The sequence below is a fragment of the Penaeus vannamei genome, chromosome 42 (assembly GCF_042767895.1).
Source record: "Penaeus vannamei isolate JL-2024 chromosome 42, ASM4276789v1, whole genome shotgun sequence".
Classification (NCBI taxonomy): Eukaryota; Metazoa; Arthropoda; class Malacostraca; order Decapoda; family Penaeidae; genus Penaeus; species Penaeus vannamei.
Window position 1 is genome coordinate 13,612,968 of NC_091590.1, and position 25,527 is coordinate 13,638,494.

General features: G+C 50.6%; 1 protein-coding gene across 8 annotated transcripts in view; it reads right to left on the reverse strand.

Moving 5' to 3' along the window:
- Positions 1 to 256: 256 nt before the first annotated feature.
- LOC113806045 (latrophilin Cirl) overlaps positions 257 to 25,527 on the reverse strand; it is a 178,103-nt gene continuing 152,832 nt past the window's right edge. For 2 of the 8 annotated variants that reach the window (XM_070118760.1, XM_070118761.1), the window contains 6 exons: positions 17,085 to 17,188; positions 15,981 to 16,025; positions 13,074 to 13,242; positions 11,435 to 11,587; positions 4,471 to 4,803; positions 257 to 3,793 (listed from right to left, as the gene is read on the reverse strand). In XM_070118760.1, the coding sequence (XP_069974861.1) occupies positions 2,645 to 3,793; positions 4,471 to 4,803; positions 11,435 to 11,587; positions 13,074 to 13,242; positions 15,981 to 16,025; positions 17,085 to 17,188 (1,953 nt within the window). In that variant the 3' untranslated portion in view covers positions 257 to 2,644. Of the gene's footprint in view, positions 3,794 to 4,470; positions 4,804 to 10,488; positions 11,588 to 13,073; positions 13,243 to 15,980; positions 16,026 to 17,084; positions 17,189 to 25,527 lie in introns of all 8 variants that reach the window. The other 6 variants (XM_070118765.1, XM_070118762.1, XM_070118764.1 and 3 more) reach the window with 6 other exon arrangements.

The window sequence follows — 25,527 nt, forward strand, 5'->3', positions numbered from 1 at the left end:
CACGCACACGCACACGCACACACAACCCCCAACACACAAACACAACTCTATCTACTCGTTATATTAATCACAAAAATAACACACGCTAATCAAATAAATAAAAATATTACTCAGTATAATTTCGATTATTATTACAGTCACAATGATTATGACATTAATAATATCTGGGATAACAACCTCATCAATATTAATAGCATTAGCAAAAACAAAAATATCTAACCAATTACAACAAAGCAAAAGGATAAAAAAAATCCACATTTTTTCACAATAATTTATTTGATATCAATTTGGCGATAGATTCTTGTTCATTTAATACATGTATCACAGTTTACATACAAAATATTACAAAACAGAGCTGATTCTATACAATGACTACACATGGGAGAGAGGCACAGAAATATAAGTTAGTTGAAGTTTTTAGCATTTTTATTAGAGATTTTATGACGAGCCAACATGTCTGACACTCTTATTAAAAGGACTCGAGTTTCGTCGTACAAGTTACTGAATAAATAGGAAAGTTAATCCCAAACTGATTTGTGGAAAGTCTTGTCGAATATAAAATGCGTTCAAATGATATTGAGGTGTCGTTCATTTCTAAGGTGAATTTTGATTAAAAAAAAACTTATGCTTAGCTATCTTTCTTTCCGGTTACAAAAATATGAAGTTGAAAACTAGTTATAAACAATAAAAGCTAAAGAGTGTCAAGAACTTTAAAATGCGGCCAAGATAATGACATAAAAATAACAAAAACCACAAAAACCGTGAATAACAAATGGGCAAATTTAACAAACTGGTAAAGACATTAGGAAAAAAACAAAAATTCAAAGCAAAAAAATCTTGGTGCGTGTGTTAAGCGTCTCTCCAAAGTTAGACGAATCAGCCATAATGATATTTAAAAAAAGAGAGAAAAATGAAAAAGAAGAAAGAGACGTAACAGAAAAGAAACAAAAAATCATTAAAAAAGGACATTTAGCTTCGTGACATCTTACACACAAAGAATTATATCTGTCAATAATAACAATGTTAGAATGAATGAGAATTGAAACATCTATGGAAGAAAAATGCACAAACGAGAGGAAGCCGTTACATAATAATGATCAACAAGGGGGAGGGGGTCTACCGGGGGCCCCCTCTCTGTGGAATGGCGAGGGACCCAAAGTCGTTCGGTTAACAGAGGCAATTTCTGCCACAAGAATCCGACTTTTTTCTCTTTAGTTTTTACTCGTACAAGTACAAAACTCAGATGGTTGGATTTTTCTTAAAGATGGATGTTTTCAAGATTATCATCATAATCAAATTGTCCATTTGTCTATTTTTCTCTCTCACTCTTTCACTCAAAACTCAGATGCTGAGGATTTCAACATCATGTTTTGCTCTCTAATTCTCTCTCTCTCTCGCTCTCTATCTCTCTCACGCACTCTTTTTTATCTTTATTCACCCTACTTTACAACCATTTTAGCATTATCTACATTTTCTCTCTACAAGGGTCGTTCTCGCTGGGTTCCTCTTGTTGTGAGCCTAGACGATCCACTCATTTACTCTTTTCTATTTTTATTTCATTTAAATCGTCGATCAAATAGAACTTCCTAAATCTGAACTTGTGTTACTTGATCCTACGAAGAACTTCCTGAAACAAAGCAGACAAAAAAAGAACAAAAAAATATGCAAATAAAATGCAAAAGGAAGGCCTCTTAAGCCGCATCTGATATCCTGTAATGCTTGAAGGAAACACTCCATAGATTGGTTCCAATGGTCACAAAAAACAGAATTCTCCTTAGGTTCATTATGTGTCCTTAATGTGACTATCTACAAAGTATTTTTGCCGTTTTTTTTTTCTTTTTTTTTTGGAAATATTTTTTATCATCATCGCCACCGTCATCGTCAGTCACCATCATCATCATCCAAAGAAATTGTGCAATAAATAAGTTCACACATGTCAGTGCTGCTGCTGCTGTTGCTTCAGCCAGCGAGCGGGGTCCGGGCAGCAGCGTGCCTGGGCGATGGTCACAGCAGGAGGAGCTTGAGTGCCGAGAGTTAATGGAAAGAAATGCAAGCAAAAAATACTCGTGTAATTTCACATCCAAACCACCGTCATCATTTATTCCCCTTCGTGTTCTTTTTTTTTTATTCATTTTTTTTTCGTCTGAATTCGACTTTCGGAAAGTCTTGCTTTCTGTGTCCCTTCTAAAAAAGCATTATATCTTATCTCGGTTTTTCTCTAACACATGTACTGTCTCCCGTGAAATGTTTCCAAGTTCACACTTAGAAGGAAGCAGGACCACCTTTGATTTTGGCATTTCTGTAGGATTTAGTCTTGAAGGATGGACACAGCGCGGTGTTCCTCCTCCTGCTTGAGACCTGACTAGGATGACAGCCAACCGGCAATCCTCTTTTTCTCTCACGAAGGAAAACCGAGTCAGTGAGTCACTTGTTCCTCATGTTCACTTGGCGAGAGACTCGCCGTCCGTCCACTTGTTTGTTTCCTTTGCGTCGTCAGCGTCTAAAGAACAGAGATTAATGATTATCGTGAGTTTACTTTACACTTTTTCGCACACTCGCATACCTACATTCATAAAGCGTAAAGGCCTTTAATGGGTTTAAAGCACTATACACGTATGTACACAACTAGGACTGTACACGGTTCTTAACAGTGGCTGTAGGTGGGCGGCTGCGGGTGGCGCTCCACCTGCGTCGTCGCGCCCGCGTTCTCGTGGATGGGCGCCAGCGGCGGCTTCAGCTTGCACACCACCTGCTCGCCGCTCAGCACCGCCACCGTCATCTCGCCCAGCTGCTGCAGCTGCTGCAGGTCGCGGTGCCGCTGGGCCGCCTCCCAGTTGCGCAGGTTGGGCTCGCTCAGCGGATGCACCACCGGCAGCGCCTGTCCCAGCGCCGACAGCACCGCCGGGCTGTACTGCGCCATCGCGTCCAGCACCTCCCGCTCGCCGTCCGCCAGGCGCTGGCCGCCCGAGGCCGCCGCCGCCGCCTCCAGGTACTGGTGGCCGCTGATGTGGCCGTTGCCGGGGGGCAGGGCGTGGGCGGAGGTCACGGCGGGGTGCGACATGGGCAGGATGTGGCCCGGGCTCACCACGGTGTGGTCCATGTGGCCGCCCATGTGGGGGCCCAGGCGGCCGCCGGGCAGCGTGTGCGAGTCGTCGAGGCCGTCGGGGTGGCGCGGGCGGGCCTTGAGGCGCGGGTCGTACTGCGGCAGGGGCGGCTGGTGGTGGTGGGGGCCCGAGTGGCGGTCCGGCAGGGTGTAGGGCAGCAGGGGGCGGTGGTCGCCGTAGGAGCGCGACGACTGCCGCGAGATGTCCGAGCTGTGGCGCCGCCCGTCCTCGTCGCTCAGGTCGCTCACCTGCAGCTCGGAGCGCCCCTCGCGCTCGATCTCCTCGTAGACGGGGTCGCTGCCGCCGTCGCCGCCCGCGCCGCGCACGCCGGCCGCCGCGGCACCGTCAGGGATCTCCGTGTAGGTGTGGTTCCAGGGCGAGTGCGTGCGGTGCCCGCGGGGCCCGACGCCCGCCGACGGCAGGCGCAGCGTGGGGGCCTCCCCGCCCAGGCGGTAGTCGGGCAGCAGGGCCTCGGGGCCGGGCGACGGCTGGTCGTGGCCGACGGCGGCTGCGGCGGCGCCCGCGGCCGTGGTGAACGGGTTGACCAGGTGGTCGGGCGGCAGGTGCGGCGCCACGTTGTTGTTGAGGCGCAGGGCGGCCAGCTTGGCGGCGGGCCCGGCGCGCGGCGAGTCCTCCTGCTCGGAGCCGCCGTGGCCGCTGTCTCGGCCGCACGACTTAAACGAGTACTTCTGCGGGAGAAAGAGGGCGTTAGGGCGCGTCGAGAGGCAGGGCGGCGAGGGAGGGACGTAATACTAATAACAATGCAGACTCATATTATACTTGCAATCTCTTGAACTTTCTATCTCTTTATCTGAACACTTTTTCTTTAAAAGTACAAAGCAAAACGGTGCTAACAATGCATAACATGTGCTAATACTTATTCATTAATCAAGAATCATGCACAGACTAAGCCTTAACAACCTACAGACATTACTTCTCATGCACAAAGGATACGTCTAAAACCTTACCTAGAAAACAAACAAATCATGCATTAGTTATGCTAAAAGTGAACCTAGTCATGCAAAAGTGAAGACATGCGATGCGCTAGAAATCAGATGCTGAGAGCGTCCCTATGTCACGCGTCATGCACAACGGCGTGCTAAGTGTTCTTTGAAACGGCAAGTGAATCAAATCCTTTGGATCCTAATCTCTGAGGTGAACTACGACTCATGCGCAAAGGCTACGGGCTCCTGCTGCAGGACGGCCTCGCAGGGCGTCGGCCAGGCGGCGCTCCAAACCTCACACAAGAGCTCCTGAGCCTCGAGAAAGCAATCACTAAAAGGAAAAGGACAAGTCATGCGCAGTGCTCCTGAGGCCAGCAGGAGCCGCAAGCGGAGAGCAAGGGTCATGCGGCGGCGACAGTAACCTCATCTTCGTGGTCGAGCGCTGCGGTGCGGGTGTGCAGGTTGTGGTGGTGGAGGCGAGCCGAGCGGCTGCTGCTGTTCCTCTGGGGGGTGCGGGAGAGCGAGGCCCGGGAGAGGGACCCCCTGCCCAGCGACCCCCTGGAGAGGGAGGCCCTGGACAGCGACCCCGCCCGCGCCGGGCCCGCCCCCATTCCCATTCCCGCTCCCCCCGCTGCTGTTCCCGACGCCCCCGCAGGCAGGTGGGGCATTCCCCCCCCGGCCTGCGAGGAGGAGGTGGTGGTGCTGTTCTTGCTTCCCCCCCGAGTCCAGCGGCCGGACGTCAGGCGAGGGACCAGCTGAGGGAGACACGGCAGGAGGAACCTCGTTAGTCACACCAGCTGCGGCGGCGGCGGGAGGCGTGGTCCTGGCTCCTAGCGGCTCCCAGGCGCGAGCTCTAACTTTCTCGTTACCTCTCTCTCTCTAACTCTAACTGCTGCTATTAGCTGAGATTCATTGATAATATATATATATATATATATATATATATATATATATATATATATATATATATATATATATATATATATATATATACATATGTATATATGTATATAAAATTTAATTGAAAAATGCAACGATCTACAATAGTGTATTTCCATGATATATCAAAAAATCGAAGTGAATCTATTAAAACTAAAAACAGATTTCTACAGCAAACTAAAAACCTACACCCTTGACGTTAGTATAACCAAAAAATAAGGAAAAAGAGAGAGAAAAAAAGCTAAACTAAATATAATTTGAAAAAGTAACTACAACAAAAACACAAAAGGGAAGGATTTGTCTGTCTGTTTGCACGGCTGCCAGGAGGGTGTCACCAGAGAGCCCAAAGGGTTAATCAAAAAGGATTAAGGATGGAAGGTGGTTGGTGGTGTTGCCATCAAGGAGGTTGTTATTTAGAGAGACCAGCCATGCCCCGATGCCCAGATGCCCAGTTGCCCCGCTAGTGCAAGTTAAACATCCCACACCGGATGTGATGCCAGGCGCTATTACACGGCACCTCCTGGCCCTGCTATGACACCCATAGCACTGCTACGATTCTCTCATGACAGGCAGACAGGCAGGCAAGCAGGTTACCGTTTCCTACGAACACGTGACAGACTTTTTTCGTTCGTTATAAGGGAGCCAAATGCCTTTCGGAAAGGACGCTATACGGGTGGCGCGGAGGCGGGCGGCCGCTTGCTGGAGTCGGCGCTTCCGTTTTCTTTCTCTCTTTCCCATTTTCTTTTTTCAGGGAGTGGATTTATTTTGGTAAAGCGAAGAAAATGGAAAGAAAAAGAAAAAAGGGGGTGATGAAGTGGAGGAGGATCGAAGAAAAATATCGATGACCATGGAGACGATGAGAAGAGGAAGAGTAGGAAGAAGAGGCAAAAGAAGAAAAAACGAGAAAAAATGAAAATCCAAGAAACGAACAAGAATGAGGAGGAGGAAGAGGAAGGAGAGGAGGAGAACGAGAAGGGAGAGGAGGGAGAAGGAGGGGAGGAGGGAGAAGAAGGAAAGGAGGAGGGCGAGGAAAGGAGAGAGAGGAGGGCGAGGAGGAGGACGAGGAGGGAGAAGACGACCCTCCCTCCGAATCAAGTTGGAGATCACATCCCGCCGGCAATCAGCATTACGCCGCAACATTAAGTTTCTCTCCGGTCGCGGGCGGGAAAATTACCACGGGGGGGAGAGGGGGAGGGGGGTAGGAGGGGAAAGGAAGGGGGTGGGTGTTGTGGGAGGGGGGTAGGAGGGGAAGCGTTTTGGGGGGGGAAGAGGGGAGGGAATAGGGAGGGAGATAAAGAGTGAGAGGGAGGAGAGGAGAGGATAGGGGGAGGGGAGAGAAGGGGGAGGTAGGAATAGACGATGGTAGGAGGGGTTGAGGTGGGGAAAGAGAGAGAGAGAGAGAAAAAAAAATGGTGGGGTGGTAGGGCGAGGCAGGAGGGGGGAAGGATGGGGACCAGCGAGATGGGTGGGGAGGGGTGGGGGGGGGAGCAGGTGTGTCGGCGCGACGATTCCACCTGGGTCCATTATCATCAGCGCTGACCCTAATTGCACTCTGTTTGAACGCCCTCGTTTGTCTAAATCTCGAGACGTTGGGCCTCTTTATATAAAAGACATTCCGGATCCTCCATCTCTCCCCCGCCCACCCACCCACCCACCCTTCACGCCCCCACCCCACCCCCATCCCCCTCGTTCTTGACTTCTTCCACGCAGTTGAAATTTGTATAAGTTTCCGGCGACTCCCCCCTCCACACACAAAATAATAAATAAATACACAGACAAATATACGAATAAATAAATAAATATGCAAATGATTTTAATACACCCCCACGCTCTCCTTAACTCCCCTCCCTTTTTATCCTACTCCTTATCCTCGCTCTTTATCCTCTTTATCTTCCTCCTAACTTCCACCTGCCCCCCTCCCCCCCCTTCCCCTTCACCATCCCCCTGAACTCCTTTCCCTACCCCCTAACCATTTACCCCCACCCCCAGCTCCCCATCCTCTCCTCCACCCCTACCCCTGTCTTCCTCCTCCCCCCCTCTACACCCTCCAAAGGCCCCCCACCCCACCCCCACCCCGCCCCCGACTCGTCCCTGCTCAATAACTCATTTTCATATCTATATTCCAACTAAGCTAAACATGACAGTAACTTACGCTGCTGGAATTACGTTCGGGGAAAAATGGGGATTGCTGGGGGGGGGGAGGGGGAGAGGAGGAGAGGGGAAGGAGGAGGAGGAGGAGGAGTGTAAGAGGAGGAGGAGGAGGGGGGAGGGGAGGAGGGGGGTAAGGGAAGGAGGGGGAAGAGGGGGGTAAGGGGAGGTGCATGCGGGTACTGCCTTCCCCTTCCCTCCGTCCTCCCCCTCCTTCTTCCCTTCCATCCCTCATTACCTCACTCTCTCACTCTTTCCCTTCCCCTTTTCCTCCCCCTCTTCCTTCCCTATTTCCCATCTCTTTCCCTCCCCCTCTCCCTTCCTGTCCCCCCACTCCTTCCTCTCCCCTTTCCCTCCTCCTCTTCCCCCTCTAATCTCCCCTCTTTCCTGTCCTCCATCTTCCCTCCTTTCCATTTTGATATATATACATATTTTTGAAAGGAGAGGAATCGCAGTGGGGAAAAGGAAGAGGAGGAGAAAGAAGAAAGCGAGGAAATAGGAAGGGGAATGGGGAGGAATGGGGACGAGCGGAGGAGGAGGAGGAGGAGGAGGAGGAGGAGGAGGAGGAGGAGGAGGAGGAGGAGGAGGAGGAGGAGGAGGAGGAGGAGGAGGAGGAGGAGGGAGAGGAGAGGGAGTATGAGAGAGACAAGAGGGAGAGGAAAGAGAGAAGAGGAGGGAGAGGAGAGGGGGATAGGATTTTCTTGTTTCATACTCCACTCTATTCTCTTTTTTTTTTTATCTTTCTTAACCCTATTCCTCGAGAAACTCGAAACAGACGCGAGAAAATTAAAGAAAAATTGAGGCTCCGAAAAAATCCAATGGGGTCGCGATAGGATGTTATTTAATCATTTCATGTCAATATCAATCTGAGAACCGATCTTGATTGCAGTATCAAGAGATGCAACGTGTAGATAACATGAGACGGCAAACAACATCCTCATTTTCTTTTTCTTCTTCATCATCATCTCTTTCGTTCGCTTTCTCCTTCTGTTCTTTCCAGGAAAGAGTTAAACTTCCCATGTAAAAAAAAAAAAGGGTAAGTCAACCCAAAGGCGAAGTTGTGGAGAGAGAGAGAGAGAGAGAGAGAGAGAGAGAGAGAGAGAGAGAGAGAGAGAGAGAGAGAGAGAGAGAGAGAGAGAGAGAGAAAGAGAAAGAGAAAGAGAAAGAGAAAGAGAAAGAGAAAGAGAAGAGAGAAAGAGAGAGAGAGAGAAAGAGAGAAAGAGAGAAAGAGAGAGAGAGAAAGAGAGAAACGATAGAAAATGAGTAGATAGATAGAATGAGAGAGAGGGAATCAGTGATCAATGCTCCCTTGCAGCGGACACCGAAGGGCGACGGGGAAATTCCCGAAATATCAAAAAGAACAAATATTTAGCCAGCGATTTCATCTGGCGTAAATTATTTGGCATGAATTCCCTCTCTCCTACCCTTGGCCCTTCCCTGCGTGTCTTACCCATCTCCTCCCTTCCCTCCTCTTCCCTATCCTCTCTTCTCCCCTTCCCTTCCCCTACCCTCTTAACCCCTCCCTTCCCCTACCTCTAACCCCTCCCTTCCCTCCCCTCCCTTCCCTCCTTCCCTTCCCCTTCCCTCCTTCCCTCTCCCCCTCCCTTTCCTCCTTCCCTTCCTCCCCCTCCTCCCCCTCTCCTCTCTCCCTCTCCCCTCCCTTCCCCTACCCTCTCCCCTCCTCCCCCTCTCCTTCCCTCTCCCCTCCCTTCTCCTACCCTCTCCCCTCCTCCCCCTCTCCTTCCCTCTCCTGCCCCCCCCCTCCCCGCGGAGATCAAAACATAACAGCATAAATGAACGCACGGGCAAGGCGGATGAACGGTCCTGCATTTATTTCCCCTGCCTTTGATGAAGCTCGTGTTCCGATAATGCCAACTGAGCTGCTAGGCGGGGGGTGGTGGGGGCAGGGGGGGAAGGGAAGGGAAGGGGAGGGGAGAGTCCTGTCATTCCTGCTTTTTCTCGCTATTTCTGCTTCTACTGCTTCATTCTGCCTGCTTTTTTGCTTTTGCTGTCGAGGCGAAAGCTGTACTTGTTCTTGTCCTCATTCTTCTTCCTCTTCTCCTTTTCTCCTTCTTCCCCTTCCTTCTCCTCTACCGACTGACAGCCATTATTCACGGGGTTTTAATCTGCTAAAAGTGAGTGATCTCCAAAGTTGTTCTTTAATGGGAACGCGAGTCTCTCAGGAATAATGATTTGAGGGGGACGTCGAGTCGAAGGTCCACATGTCGAAATCGTGGAACAAAGCCCTACCCTCTCCTCTCCCCGGTTTATTTTCCTTCCTGCGGTTCTTGGCTCGCCTGCAGTTGCCTTCTAAAAATATAAAACGGTTCGGGGACTGAACATGTCGATGTGAAATATATCATATCAGATACATGTTTAAGAGATGATGCGCGTCTTTTTTCGTGAACCGAAGCCCTACGCAACATGCTTCCACTATTGACTATAATCGGTTGAGGATAACACAAAGGCTTCCAGTGCCACCCGTCATGCAACCTTTCTTCTCTTCTTCCTCCTTCGGCAGACGGGGATCTCAAGGAACACGGACTCCAGCCCCAGATGCTCTTGGGTCCGTCGCCCGATCTCTCCTCCCGCCTCCATGCAAGCCCTGGCCACCGGGAGACCTTTCTGGGCGCGTGCAAGCAACCGCCCGAAGGAGGTCTCAGATTCCCGCGAGGCGCCGGGAGGGAGAGAGGCCGGGGCGCCAGCGCGCCGTCCGTCTTCATCTACAGGACTTTGGGACGTCGGCTTCGTGGCTTCGCCCGTCACCCGCCACGGCTTCTTGCCTATCTCGTGTTTACGCCAACGCTGAATTCTCTTTTAATATTAAAATAAACGAAACAAAAAGAAACATAGCAGAGAGGTTACACCAGTTACTTCCATCTACCAGAACATCTACGTGGCTATGCCTTCTAGCTTTACGATGCCCGCCACCAGACTGCAGCGTGCCCCGGGGACACCTCCCGTCTAGAACCAAGCCTCCAGTCAGGTCTCCGGACTGACTCGGTCCTGGTCTTTTAAATCCTGTTCATTGAGAAACTGCAGTTTATAGCATGTTAAAGTGATAAAGGTTTTTAAATTAAATTAAAAAACAAATTAAAATCTACATGCGCCAGACCCTCTTGCACGTTCACCACGAGGAGTGACATCCAGATGTACCCACAAGCGTTAATAGCAACCGTGATCGTATAAGACCAGCAGGCCCTTGAAGGGACTCCTCAGTCGCCGGTTATGAAAGCAGACCTCCACTTCTGGACTGAGAGAGTGCTTGCTTGAGGTCTTGGGAGTGAGTGACAGCGTGCGTGCGACTCTAATCGGATTTTTTTCTCTTTTGAGGCGTGAGTATAAAAAAATACCTTTCATACTGTTGTTGGTGTTCTTTTGAGGCCTCTCCGGTTTGGTGGGGGGGGGTTTACTCTTGGGAGTGCTGGGAGGGTGGGGGGAGGTGGTGGCTGTGGTGGTGGTGGCTGTGGTGGTGGCGGTGGAGGAGGGTGGGGGCTGAGGGGAGGGGTGGGAGGACGAGTCAGACAGGTCGTCAGGAGAAGGTATAGGTGGAGGTGGGTGGCCGCCCCCGCCCTTGGTGGTGAGGGGGTAGGAGGGGTGGGGAGGGACGCCGCCGCCCTCGTGCTGCAGGCCGCCGCCGAGGGCGCTGGAGGCGAAGTGGGACTTGGGCTGGAGGTAGTTGGAGTCGTCGGGCGCCAGGTGGACGGCCGAGAGCGGGAGCTGCAGCAGGTTGTGGTAGTGGTGGTGGTCGAGCGCCTTGGGGTTGCTGGAGTGCAGGGACGAGAGGGCGGCCTGCAGCATGGTGGGGCTCAGGGCAAGGCTCGACACGGCCTGCTGCTGCGCCCGGAGGTGGGGGCCCATGGGCAGGGGCGTGGAGCGCGGCTGGATATAGTGGTGGAGGGCGGCGCTGGAAATGGGCGGGCCGGCCGTGTCGTAGAGCTGGGAGAGGGTGGGCGTGGGGGGCGGGGAGGAGTAGATCTGGGCGGCGTTGACCTGCTGGATGTGGAAGGGCAGGGCGTTCTGGTAGTCGGGCGGGGCCGTGGGCGAGGGCGAGGCGGGCTCGGCCGCCGAGGGCGTCGAGGGCGGGAGCGCCGGCAGGCTGAAGGCCACGCTGAGCGCCCCGACGGGGGAGCCCGACTCGTCCACGATGGCCGGGTGGGCCTGGGACAGGTGGTGGGCGGCCAGGTGGGTCAGGTTGGCGGGCAAAGGGAGGTGGTGTGCGAGGGGGGCGGGGGGCAAGGGCGGGGTGGCGGGCGGGGCGGGGTGGCAAGCAAGGGCGTCGTGGGAGGAGCTACCCACTGTATGCGAGGAGTGCGAGTTCGACTGTGAGTGGGAGGCGGCATTGTGGGAGGTGCGGGCGTCCTTGCCGGTCTGCGAGCGGTCGTGGGCGGCGCACAGGCACGCCCGCAGCCAGGGGTGTCGGCGACCCGCCCTACGTAACTCCTTCTTCACCTACAGAGGACAGACACACACTATGTATCCACCTGACACAGCTTCACACGCGTGCGCCCTCCTCGAAGGACGCCCTACACATGCGGCGTCCCTCAAGGCGGGCCACGCAGGCACCACCCGCCGCCCGGCCAGGACTGCGCTCGGCCACGCCCCCGAAGGTACTGACGCGCCCTTCGAGAACCGCGGCCTCGGCGCGCAGCCCATGCCGAGCCAGCGCGTGGTGCGAGCTCCGCGCTGGTGATATCTACACAAGGGCACTGCTTTGTCTAAGGAGATAAACACTCAGGCTACTTTATACACAAGAAATTAACTAATCAAATAAAAAAAAATCAAATCGTTAACAGAAATGTATTACTCCAAAAATTAGTAAACAAAAAATAAGACTAAACAAATTAACCGTAACCAAGGGAGGGTTAATGATATAACATAGCAAAATCGTATCTACAGCAAAGTACATTTAGTAAAATTATTAGTTTTACAATACTGTGAGGACATCCATAACCATAAATTATTAATAGTATGCAAAGTGTGAAAAAACAAGGGCTATATAATACAACACAAATAATGAACACTAAAGGGCCCCATTTACACTCTTTGCACAAGGGGAGAGAAAGAGAGAGAAGGGAGAGGGAGAGGGGAAAGAGAGAGAGGAAGGGGAAAAAAGGAGAAAGAGAGAGAGAGAGAGAGAGAGAGAGAGAGAGAGAGAGAGACAGGGAAGGGAGGGAGGGAGAGAGACTGGAGGGGAGGGAGGGAGAGAGAGAGAGAGGAGAGAGAGAGAGAGAGAGAGAGAGAGAGAGAGAGAGAGAGAGAGAGAGAGAGAGAAAGAGAGAGAGAGAGAGAGAGAGAGAGAGAGAGAAAGAGAGAGAGAGAGAGAGAGAGAGAGAGAGAGAGAGAGAGAGAGAGAGAGAGAGAGAGAGAGAGAGAGAGAGAGAGAGAGAGAGAGAGAGAGAGAGGGGGGGGGGGGAGGGGGAGAGAGAGAGAGAAAGGGAGGGGGGAGAGACAGAGAGAGAGGGAGGGAGAGAGAGAGAGAGAGAGAGAGAGGGAGGGAGAGAGAGAGAGAGGGAGAGGGAGGGAGAGAGAGAGAGAGGGAGGGGGACGGAGAGAGGGAGAGAGAGGGAGGGGAGAGAGAGAGAGAGAGAGAGAGAGGGAGGGAGAGAGAGAGAGAGAGAGAGAGAGAGAGAGAGAGAGAGAGAGAGAGAGAGAGAGAGAGAGAGAGAGAGAGAGAGAGAGAGAGAGAGAGAGAGAGAGAGAGAGAGAGAGAGAGAGAGAGAGAGAGAGAGAGAGAGAGAGAGAGAGAGAGAGAGAGAAAAGACAAAGATAAAAGACCACTCACACAACAATGGGCATACAATCACAGTTTAAACAAAAACAAAAAATACCAACAAAAAAAAAAAAAAAGAATATAAAAAAAAACAAATAAAATAATACAAAACAATACCAAATACCCAACGAACAAAAAACCAAACAAGTCCTCAGTCCCCCTCACCTTATCGTTCTGGACGCAGTGGAAGATGAAGATGAACAGGCCCTGGAGCGAGTTGAGGACGGTGAACACGTAGGCCATCACGACGGAGGCCTGGTTGAGGTAGAGGAGGCCGAAGGTCCACGTCAGCCCCAGCAGGAACATCAGCACGACGGCGCCTCGGACCCAGCTCCTGCAGAAGGCGCGGACGGACGGAGGGAGGGAGGGAGAGAGAAATTATGGATTAGTTTTCTGGTTGGGGAGTGGGGAGAGACGGGGAGAGGGGGATGGGGGATAGGAGACAGGGAGAGGGGGATGGGGGAGGGAGAGGGGGATGGGATTTGCAGAAGGGGAAGGAAGGGAGAGGGGAAAGATGAAAAGGAAAAAAGTAGGGGAAGGGAAAAGGGAAAAGGAGGGATGAGGGTAGGTGAAAAAGAACTGAGAGGAGGACGAGAAAAGTGGGAGAAAGCGGGAGGGAAAAGTAATGGCGAAGGAAGAGTGAACGAGGGAAAGACAAAGGAGAGGGCCAAGGGTAAAAGGAGAAACGGGAAGAGGGAAAGGCAAAAGACAAAGGGGCAAGGGAGGAGGAGGAGAGGAAGAAGAGGAGGAGGAGAGGAAGAAGAGAGGAGGAAGGGGTCGGGGGAAGGGGGGAGGGGGAAATAAGGGGGGGTTTGGGATAACAGAAAGACTAAAAGGAGAAATACGTAATTATATAAGGATTCCTGTCCATTAATGTCATAAGTATTATCACACGGGAGGGAGAGGGAGAGGGGGGGGGATTATGTCGAACAATTACAGGGAATTCAAATGATTGAATTGGAATAATCTGCGAAGGTCAGATTTTGCTTTATAAAAAAAAAAAAAAAAAAAAAAATACTGTTTTTGCACTTGATTTGCGAAAACACATTCTACAAAGTAACACATGAAATGGCAAAAAACGTATAATATATACAAAGCTCTTGCTATCAATGTCGAGGAAAACAACACAAGCTTATAAATATAAAGTTAGTCTGAATAACATCACGCGCACACATGGATGTCTGATTGACTGACTCTAGTGTGTGCGTCTGCGTGTGTGTGGTGTTTGTGAGTGTGAGTGTGAGTCTGTGTGTGTGTTTAAGTGTTTGTGAGTGTGAGTGAGAGTGTGTGTGAGTGTGAGTGTGTGTAAGTGTGAGTGTGAGTGTGTGTAAGTGAGCGTGAGTGTGTGTGTGTGAGAGTGAGTGTGTGTGTGTGTGTGTGTGTGTAAATGTGAGAGTGAGTGTGTGTGAGTGTGCGTGTGTGTGTGTGTGTGTGTGCGTGTGTGTGTGTGCGTGTGTATGTGTGTGCGTGTACGTGTGTGTATTTTCCTCATGTGCATATCTGGCCATTCAAACTATTCAAGAACCTGCAATCATCTCAATTCTTCAAGATAAAAAATCCAGTCATGCTCTCCTCTGTGCACTACAGGTGTTAACAAGCAACCTGCAATTTTGCAACAAAATGCAATCTGGCAATCTGAGTCCCCCTCGGCGTGCCAGCCAGTGCCCCAGACAGTGTCACGTGTCAAACCCGCTCCCTCTTTCACATCTTTTTTTTCCAATTCAAATCTTTATTTTATTTCTTTGATCTTGACATAGACTTCTTCCCTCTTCCCTCTTCCCTCTTTAGCAAGATTCCTCAGCATCATCTCGCCTTGTATGCAACAGATCAACCTGCAGAGCCTCTCTCGCTCCAGGACTGCGGACGCCTCCAAGGGATCTCCCTCGACGACCGAGGTGGAGCTTCCTATCACAGTCAACAGTCTTGTAGAAGTGCAATGCGCTCGTTATCTATCTATCTATTTATCTATCTCTGTAATTTACACTGAAAAGGCACGAGCACACGCACAGATATGCATGCACGCAGATATACGCGTACACATACACAGAGACACAAACACACGCAATCACACACAAATAAACAAACAAACACACATACACACAAAAAAGTACTGAGGAAATCCACACTATTTCCCTAAGAAAACAGTCATTATAAAAGCAGACTTTCTATGCTTATCTTTATTATGTTTACATTTTAATGAGACTCTATGTATGAAAATGAATGAGAAATTTTTTTTGTTTCCTTCCTTCCTCCTGCTCTCCCTCCCTTCCTCTATTTTTTTTCTCTCATACATACATCGACGCATTTTATCTCTCTATCTCTCTCTTCATCTTCTGCCTCTTGTCTCTTGTTTCTGTCCCTCCTTTCCCGTCGACCCACACGTCAGAAAGCGATCGTTCCCCTTCCTCCGGCGCCAGAAGAGAAACCCGAAGCCCCTGTGTACTAGCAATAGTGCCACGTGACTCACCAAACAAACAAACAAACAAACAAGCGCTACGTGTTAGTCAGTGCCATCGGGAAGGTGCAAAGCGTCAAGGTTCTGAACCTAGCGAAGTGAAGCGAGACCGAAATCACCCATGCACGCGAGAATTAGAAGGAAAAGGCGATGAAGATGACGAATAGGATAAAAAAAAAAATGAAGAAAAGGAAAGGAAAGAGAAAAAAAGGCCAAGCCACGCAGGGATACACAAGCCCCTCCACCACCACCACCACCTGCTCCTCCTCCTCCTCCTCCTCCGCCAGCAGCTCCTGCAGAAGGCGAGTGCGACTCTCTCTCAAGACGGTGCTTCCTTCACGCCCACGCCTCGCCTACAATCTGCCTTCCGCCCTGTCTCTCAAACCGCCGTCTGTCTTACGGCTTAAACAGCGAATTTGAAAGTAGTTTTATTCGAATTTTCCATTGCTGGTTTATTATCGGCATCATTTCTTTTTAATTGGTCAACCGTAAATGACAACAAATTGGATTTTTCGAGAGACCCAAGCCGCAGGCCGATTCTAGAGTCACGTGGTCAGGCGAGGAACTATACAAAATGAAAAAAAAGGAAATATATATACACGAAAACAAAATCTTACACATGAGCCTGCATTTTGTCGAGCAGCGCACTCTCCTCTCCACCACTACCATCATCATCACCACCAGCAACACCATAACGAGTAAGACCAGCGACACAACCACCATGGCAGACAGCATCGGCCACCGCGGCAGCAGGGACAGGCACAGCAGCAGCCAGAACAGGACCAGCGGAAAGGTGGAGACCGGGAGAGTCAGCGGTGGGCGCGACGTGGTGGTGGGTCGAGACGGAGGTAAACACCAGGTTAGTATGTGAAGGAGCCGCCCACCCTCGCCCACTGCCGGGCGCGGCTCTAACCCACCACACTGTGTTGCACTTACTCGCTAATACGTTACTGTTAGTCCATCAGAAATGAAGAAAAAAAAAAACGAACGTAAAATAATGAAAAAAATTAGGTGATTAAAGAACTACATCTAGAAGTGATGCACCTAATAAATCACTACGGGAAGATGTTAGTTTTCGTTATTGCTGTTATTGTTAATTCTTTTTTAGGGAATACCAAGGGGTCTGCTTACTCTCTACGGCTACTACTTGTTAGGCCGGCTACATAAACAGCCTACATGGGGTGAAAAAAAATGTCTTAGGCCTACTACTTGCACTCTGAAACTACACTCTCTCAGGGGGCATTTTCAAGATGAAAAATTCTTGTTCCTTTTATTATTTCTTATCTTCCCTTTTCTCCTTTTTCATCTTTGCATACATTCCTTCTATTTTTTTTCCCTTGTTCATTATATGCATTCTGTCTTTTTCCTCTTAATTTTCTCGCCCTCCCTTACTTTCATATTCTTTCCCCTTACTTCCTCCTCCCCCTATTCTTCCTTCTCTTCCTCCCTCCTTCTCCTCCTCCTCCTCCTCCTTCTCATCATATTCTTCTTCCTCCTCCTTCTCATCATTCTTTTCTTCTTCTTTTTCCTCCTCTTCCTCCTCCTTCCTCCTCCTCCTCCTCCTTCTTCTTCTTCCTCCTTCCTCCTTCCTCTTTCTTCTTCCTCCTCCTTCCTTCCTTCCTTCCTTCCTTCCTTCCTTCCTTCCTTCCTTCCTTCCTTCCTTCCTTCCTTCCTCCTCCTCCTCCTCCTCCTCCTCCTCCTCCTCCTCCTCCAACACCTACCTGACGGAGGCCAACTTGGTGTGCTCCTTGTTCTTGACGGAGGCGGAGAGGTTGGCGTGGCGGCACATGATGAACAGCGACATCGTCAGGAAAATGGAGTTGGCCTGAAAAAGGGAAAGAATAAATAAATAAATATATAAATAATAAATAATAAATAAATAAATAAAGAATAAATGGAAATTAAAACACACGTCGCTTCGATAAAAATGGGGGGAAGATAAAGAAGACAAAAAAAGAGAAGGAAAATAAAAATCGTCATGAAAAGTGATGTCAAGATTTTTTTTTGCGACCAATTTTTTTTAACCAATAAAAAGAAAACATTTTGAAGTGTATCACATACTTTTTAAATAAGAGTATAGTGTCGATCAACGAGAGTGAAGGAGGAGAGGAGAAAGAAATATAATGCTAACCCCACTCTATTGTCCTTCCCTCCACTCCCTTCACCTTCTTTGCTTTCCCTTCCCTCCACTCCCTCCCTCCCCTTCCCGATTTTATTTTGTCACCTTTGCTTCCCACTTCTTCCCCTTCCCTCTCCCTCTTTATCCCAATTCCCTGACTTTCTTCCTACGCCCCCTTCCCTTCCTCCCTTCCCTCTTTTCTCTCACTCCCTCCCTTTCCTCTCCTCAACCCCGCCCCCTCTCCTCAAACCCCACCCCCAAACCCTTACGCCCCACCCCTTCTCCTCAAACCCCGCCCCAAACCCCACCCACCGAACCACCCCCACCATTAACCTCCCGAACCAAGTCGAAAATCCGCGGAAACCAAATGATTATCTTGGACCAGGGGCGGGCGGGGGTCACGGGCGGGCGGAAGGTACGCCCCCACGCCCACGGCATACGAATGGCGGCAAACGGACTAGCAGCCGGGAAGAGGGGGGGGGGGTGGAGGGGATCCCTAGTGGTGGTATCCAGGGGTGGTGGATGGGGGGGGGAGAGGATGGAATAAGAACTGCAGGATGTGTGAGTGAAGGGGAATTGGAGGGGAGGGAAGGGAGGAAAAGAGGGAAAAGGAGGGAGTGAGGGAAATGTAGGGAGGAAAAGGGAAGGAAGAAGGAGAAAGGGAGAAAAGGAGGGGAAAGGGAAACAAAGAGAAAAATAAAGATAAAAACAGAAAGAGAAAAGATCCACTGACATTTTACCCCCTATTGATCTAAATCCCCCCCCCCTCTCCCCATCCCATTACCCTCCTACCCCCACCACCCCCACCCCACCCTCACCCCCGATCATGACAACAACAACAAAAAAAGGAGAATCTTAGCAATCAAACGCGTTGAAAACATATATAACCTGCGTCTTTCGAGACTGCTAACAAGATAAGTTTGCAGCGGAGGGCAAAGTTTCCGAGACACACAACACAAAACAACATGTAACACGTGGGGGAGGAGGAAGAGGAGGAGGAGGAGGAGGAGGAGGAGGAGGAGGAGGAGGAGGAGGAGGAAGGGAGGGAGGAGGAGGAGGAAGAGGAAGAGGAGGAGGGAAAGAGGAGAGGAGGAGGAGGTGGGAAAGAGGAGGAGGAGGAGGAGGAGGTGGAGGGGAGGAGGAAGGAGGAGGAGGAGGTGGTGGGGGAGTAGGAGAAGGAGGAGGAGGAGGAGGAAGAGGAGGAGGAGGGGGTGGTGGCAGAGGAGGAGGAGGAGGAGGAAGAGAGAGAGAGGAGGGAGGAAGAAGGAGGAAGAAGAAGAAGAAGAAGAAGAGGGAGGGAGGAGGAGGAAGAAGGGAGGAGGAGGAAGAGGGAGGAGGAGGAAGAAGGGAGGAGGGGAGGAAGAAGGGAGGAGGAGGAGGAGGAGGGGGAGGAAGGGGAGGAGGTGGAGGCAGGAGGAGGAGGAGGAGGAGGGAGGAAGGGAGATGAAGGAGGAGGAGGAGGTGGTGGAGGAGGAGGAGGGAGGAGGAGGAGTGAGGAGGAGGAGGAGGGAGGAGGAGGAGGAGGAGGAGGGAAGAGGAAGAGGAGGGCAGATGGAGGAGGAGGAGGAGAAAGAAGGGAGGAGGAAGGGAGGAGGAGAAAGAAGGGAGGAGGAAGGGAGGAGGGAGAGGAGGAGCAGGAATAAGAAAGTGCCACCCCATATAACAAGCAGCAACTGCGACATTCGAGAAGTTTGATATCGATAGAACTTCACGGAAATAAAGGAGGGTGACTGGGAGGCAACCATTCAAAAAAATATGAGAAAAAAGGAGCCTATTTTCAAATAAATGGATATAAATATGAAGTTTATCTTGAAATAACTAAAAAATATATAAAAAAATAGAAATACAATAATTGAATAAAAAAATGAGACAATAATCAAACAAAAATGATAATAAAGTGATAATAAAAAATAATAAAATAAAATAATAAAATAAATAATAAATCATAAAATAGACAATAATTGAACAAAAATAAAGAGTAAAGTTCATTTGAGAAATAACAAAAAAGAAGTAATAATAACAAAAATAAAAAGGATGAAAAACAGAATATACGAAATAAAACTTTTTCTTTGCCAGACTACCAATAAAAACGAAAGAAAAACCAAGTAGAAAAATACAACAAATCAATAAAATATCGGAATTTTAAAAATAAAAAATAAAACGAAGAAAAAAAAAACGCTCAGTGAAGGAAATATTAATTATCGGGAACCATCAAGAAAGATTTCTTGCTTGTTGACGGACAGGAAGGAGAGGGGAAGAAGGGGAAAGAAGGGAGAAGAAGAAAGGAGGAGAGGAGAAAATGGAACGGAAAGGAAGGGAGGAGAGGGAAGGGAAGGGAGAAAGAAAGGGGAAAATGGAAGGGGAAGGGAGAAGAAGAGGGGTAAATGGAAGACGAGAAGAGAAATGGGGAGAGGGAGAGGGGAAGAGGGAGAAGAGATAAGAATTGCAAAGAGGAAGAGAAGCAAGGCAGAGAAGAGGGAAAGATATGGAGGAGGATTAGAAGAAAAATAGAAAAGGAAGAGAAAATGTGAGAAAAAGAAAAAAAAAACGAAAGGAGGGAGAAGAAAGAAAATAATAAAGATAACCAGAAAACACACACACACAAAAAACATGGTGGAGAGACAGAAAAAGGGAAAGAGACACGGAAACAAAGACAGAGAGGGAGGGAAGGGAAGAGAAGGGAAAAGGAAAGGGAAAGAGGAGGAGGAAGAGGGGAGGGGGGGGTTGTTAGGCAGGCTACAGGTATCGAAGAGCTCATCTAAATTTTGTATAAAGTTGTGCTTCGTCGGGTAAATGGTTGATCAGGTGTCCAAACACTGATCTGCATATCGAAGGAATTCTATCAGCGTCGGCAGGGCGGGCGCCATGCTTCATCTCGGGAACAAAGGCAGGGGAGGGGAAGGGGGAGGGGAAGGGGGAGGGGGAGGGAAAAGGGGGGTTGTTACGGGGGAGAGGGAAGTGTAAAAGAGGAGAAAGAGGGAGGAGGAGAAATAGGACAGAGATAGAATGAGACAGACAGACAAAGGGAAAGAGAAACAGAGTGAAAAATGAGAAAGAGAAACAGAAAGAGAAATGGACAGAGAGAGAGAGAAAGAGAGAGAGAGAGAGAGAGAGAGAGAGAGAGAGAGAGAGAGAGAGAGAGAGAGAGAGAGAGAGAGAGAGAGTGAGAGAGAGAATGAGAGTGAGAGAGAGAATGAGAGAGAGAGAGAGAATGAGAGTGAGAGAAAGAATGAGAGTGAGAGAGAGAATGAGAGAGAGAGAGAGAGAGAGAGAGAGAGAGAGAGAGAGAGAGAGAGAGAGAGAGAGAGAGAGAAAGAGAAAGAGAAAGAGAAAGAGAAAGAGAAAGAGAAAGATAGCAAGCGAAAGCAAGAGAACCAGAGAACCAGAGAAAGAGCAAAAAGGAGACCAACCCCAAAAACCCAGAGACAGACAGACAGACAGACAGAAAGAAAGACAGAGAGAGAGAAGATACACCCTGATCTCCAAAGAGCTGATTAATACGGCTAAACGCAATAGACTACATCAAAGGGGAGAGGAGCGTAGTACTCCAAAGGGGAAAAAAAAGAAAGAGCGAGAGAGAGAGAGAGAGCGAACAAAAAAGGGGAAAAGAGGGGAAAAATCTACCCATCGTAACCAAAGCCTAAATTCTGATGCAATCAAAGGTTGTTCCATAATTGGGTAAGGGAAGCTCGGCACGCTAGGAGGAGGACGGCGAGGGGAAGCCGTGGACGGGAAGGAGCGAGGGGAGAAGGAGGAGGAAGAGGGGGAGGAGGAGGAGGAGGAGGAGGAGGAGGAAGAAGTAGGAGGAAGGGGGAGGGGGAGGTGTGAGGAAGAAGAAAGAGGGGGAGGGGAGAGGGAGAGGGGGAGGAGTGGGAGGAAGAAAGAAGGGGGGAAGGGAGAGGGAAATGCAAAGGATGAGAAAGAGGGGGAGGAATAGCAGGAAGGAGGAGAAGGGAGAGAAAATGGTGGAAGAGGAGGGTAGGCTCGTGGGGGAACGAACAGGAAGATGAAGATCACAGTAATTAGCAGAGGGAACGAAAAAGGAAGAGGAAACGAAGAAAGAAGAGAAGGAGGAGGAGGAGGACTTGGAAGAGAGGGGGAGACCTCAGCTGAAGAACCGGACAGAGGAATCCTGACCGGCAGAGACGCCGAAGAAGTTACAAACACAAACATTTGCCTTTCGAACCAGTCAATACCCTTTCCAACCTCCCCCTCCCCTTCCCCCTACCCTCCCCCTCCATCACCGTCCCTTCACCCCGACCTCCTAAAAGTCCTTCCTGCTCATTCCCCGGCCGAAAAAAGGGAGGGGGAGGGGGGAGGGGGTCGACTCCTCCCGCCCACCAACGCCCCCTTCCCGGACTATCTGAGGCAAGGGTGCGACTGCTGACGGGCACAGCCATCTGTCAGCCAGCCCTAATCGTCAGCGCGTTCTTGCCGTCGTGCCCCCGCGTTGTCTGAGTTCTCTTCAAAGCGCTGTCAGCCGCCCCCATGCCGTCAGCCCTCGTCAGGACACAAAAAATAAATAAATCTAAGGCCTGGCGCTCCCCAAGTCGCCCGAAGTCGCGGCGCCCCTCGAGCGGTGAGCCGCGTCGTCTCCACGTTAAAAGGCAATCTCGCGTCAATCCCTTCGGAGGAGACTCGAGACCCGGCCCTCTTCCCTTCCTTCCCTTAGGCGCCCTTCCACGACGACGAGAGGAGGGAGGGAGGGACGGGAAGAAGGGCGAAGGGGAACAGGAACATCTCGGACGCCCCTTCCACTCCTACCTCCTCCTTCCCCTTCTACCCTATCCTTTTACCCTCCTCCCCCGTTACGTTCTTCCTTATTCCCTCCCTATAACCCTCCCCTCTCCCCCTCCTCCTCCCTTCCTCCCTTCTCCCTTCTCCCTCCCTCCCTCCTTCCCTCTCTCCCTCTCTCCCTCCCTTCCTCCCTATTCCCTCCTCCCTCCCTTTCCCCTTCCCCTCTCCTTTCGTCCTCGCGCACTGAAGCCCCGAGGGGAGAGGAAAAGCCTCCCCCACGTATACATCCCGACAGGCTTCAAAGGCACATGAGATAACCAGCTTCCATATCGAGAGGGCGAGCTGGATTTGTTTATATAGCTGATTGGCCATCTTCAGAATTCCAATTTGCTCAGGGCGCCTGTCCGCCCGTGTTTACAGGCAGGCCGCTCCAGTGGGAGACGGATGCGCGCTGGGCCTGTCTCGTCCGCCCGGCTGCCTGTCTGTCTGTCTGTCTGTCTGCCTCTCTTTATATCTGTGTCTGGGTGCTGCTTGCCTGCGTGTGCCTTTCCGTTTGTGTGTATGAATCCGATTTTCGTCCCATCATCCTTTCTACCAGCCTTCCCTCTTGGAGCTCCCTCACTGCACGCTCTTCGCCGTCGCGTATCCCACCGTCTGACCGGCGATGCCTGTCCGTCCGTCCGTCAGCAGGAGGATCAATTCCTGCAAACACCACCGCTGCGCCCTTCCCCTCCTCCCCCCACTCCCCGGCGGCGAAAGGCGAGGGACGCCAATATCAATCAAATCATTCATCTATTCCGCTTCCAGACGGGGTGTTGAAACAGTTTGTCCTTCAGCGAGTGCTTTTCCTCTTGCCCTTTCTCTCTCCCTCTCCCTCTCTCTCATTCTCACTCTCACTCTTTTACTTATTTTCTTACTTACTTTACTCATCCACTCGTTCACTCACCCACATACCCACCCACCCACTCACTTTCTCTCTCTCTCTCTCCCACTCTCTCCCTACATCTTTCCTCTTCACTTCTTTTTCTCCTCTTCCCCACTCCCTCCTCCCCCTCCCTCTCCCTACTCCCTCTCGTTAAGCAAGAAGCGAGGCTGGGCTAACAGGATAACAAGCTGCGATTGACAACAAAGTAATTAGATACGGGGAACGTTGGTGGCAGATATGGTGTCACTGTTGTCAATCAGGCGTTGTCTAGAAGGGGGGGGGTGAGGGGAGGGGGTAGTGATTTCGTCGATAAGGTTTTGTGTTCTTATGATACGGCGAACAGATGATCCGCGAGGCTTTGTTGCGTGAGGTAACATGCTATGACAGTGAGGTCTCTTAGGGAGAGAGGAGGAGAAATATGGACCGGAGAATGGGAGGAGGAGGAGGAGGAGGAGAAAGGAAGGGAGGAGGAGTAGGAGGAGAAAGGAAGGGAGGAGGAGGAGGAGGAGAAAGGAAGGGAGGAGGAGGAGGAGAAAGGAAGGAAGGAGGGAGGAGAAAGGAGGGAGAGAGTAGAAGGAGAAAGGAAGGGAGGAGTAGGAGGAGAAAGGAAGGAGGAGTAGGATGAGAAAGAAGGGCGGAGTAGGGAGGAGAAAGGACGGGAGGAGTAGGAGAAGAAAGGAAGGGAGGAAGAGGAAAAATGAAGGGAAGAGGGGGAAGGACGGAAGGGAGGGGAGGAGAAAGGGAGGGAAGTGGGGGGAGGAAGGGAGGGAAGATGAGGAGGAGAAAGGAAGGAGGTAGAGGATGATGACGAGGAAGAGGAAGGGAGGTAGGAGGATGATGAAGGAAAAGAAGGAGAGGGGGACAGGGGGAAAGGGAGAGAGGACAGAAATGAGAAGAAAATAGAGAGAAGTGAAAAATGAGAAAGGAGAGAAGAGAGAAAAGATACGAGAGATGCTGCAGACGGAGCGATAAGAGTGAGACGCGAGAAAGAAAGAGAGAAAGAGGAGAGAGAGAGAGAGAGAGAGGGAGACAGAGGAACACAGGCGCTTCTGTACCGTCCACCAGCGGCTGGTAGATTAGATATTTTCCACACCTGATTTCTGCTCCAGAGTTAATTTGCAACTGCGAAATGAACTATGCAAATTAAACACGATACCCTGTCCGTCAGCGGGAAGAGGAAGAGAGAGAGGGAGGGAGGGGAGTAAGAGAGGGAGGGGGAGGAGATGGAGAGGGGAGGGGAAGGAGGGGCGATGGGGAGGAAGGGGAGGGGGTAAGTGCAGGAGGGGCGATGGGGAGAGGAAGGGGAGGGGGTAAGGGGAGGAGGGGCAATGGGGAAGGGCAATGTAGGGGAAGGGGAGGAGGGGCAAAGGGGAGGGGAAGGGCAGAAGGGGAGGGAGAGTGTAACAGTATGGAAAGGGATGGAGGGGAAGGGGGGAGGTCGGCGCGGATAAGGGGAGAAGAGGAGGGGAAAGGGAGCAGGGAAAGAGAAGGGAGAGGAAGAGAAGGAGAGGACAATAAAAACGCGCTTTGCTGAAGGACGACAAGGATGGAATGTTAGAATGAACAACAAAAGACGAAAGAGTGGAAAAGAAAGCGAAGAAAAGGCAATACGCAATACGAAGAGGCAGAGACGACGAAGAAGAGAAAACAGAGAGTAAAGAGAACAGGAGGTGAGAGATGAAGCAAAAAAAGAGGTCTGCATAAAGGGGTTATGTGCTCACTGTTGCATTTTTTTATTCACAACAGCTCTTTCTCCCCTTCTCTCTCTCTCTCTCTTTCTCCCCCCTCCCTCCTCTCTCTCTGTCTGTCTCCCCCTATCTCTCTCCCCCCTCTCTCTCTCTCTGTCTGTCTCCCTGCCTTTCTCTCTGTCTGGCTCCCCCTCTCTCTCTCTCTCTGTCTGTCTCCCTCTCTCCCTCTCTCTCTGTCTGTCTCCCTCTCTCTCTCTCTCTCTGTCTGTCTCCCTGCCTCTCTCTCTGTCTGTCTCCCCCTATCTATCTCCCCCTCTCTCTCTCTCCCTCTGTCTGTCTCCCCCCTCTCTCTGTCTGTCTGTCTCCCTGTCTGTCTCCTCCTCTCTCTCTCCTTCCCCCCTCTCTCCCTCAGACCGATCCACACATTACTTTGTCTGATTTTTTTTTGTAATTCGACGACAGATACAAAACAAAACGGCTAAATTATGCATGGGCTCGTGACGTCCACAAAACAAGATAAACAAACACTCCGGCATGCATAATGGAACAACACGAGAGCAAAGCACCCCCACCCCCAACTCCCCCTCTTGCGCCCCCTACTCTTGCCCCTCCTTCAACTCCCCCTCCTGTCCCACCCCCAACTCCCTCTTGCCCCTCCCCTAACTCCCCCTTTTACTCCCATACTCCGACCCCCT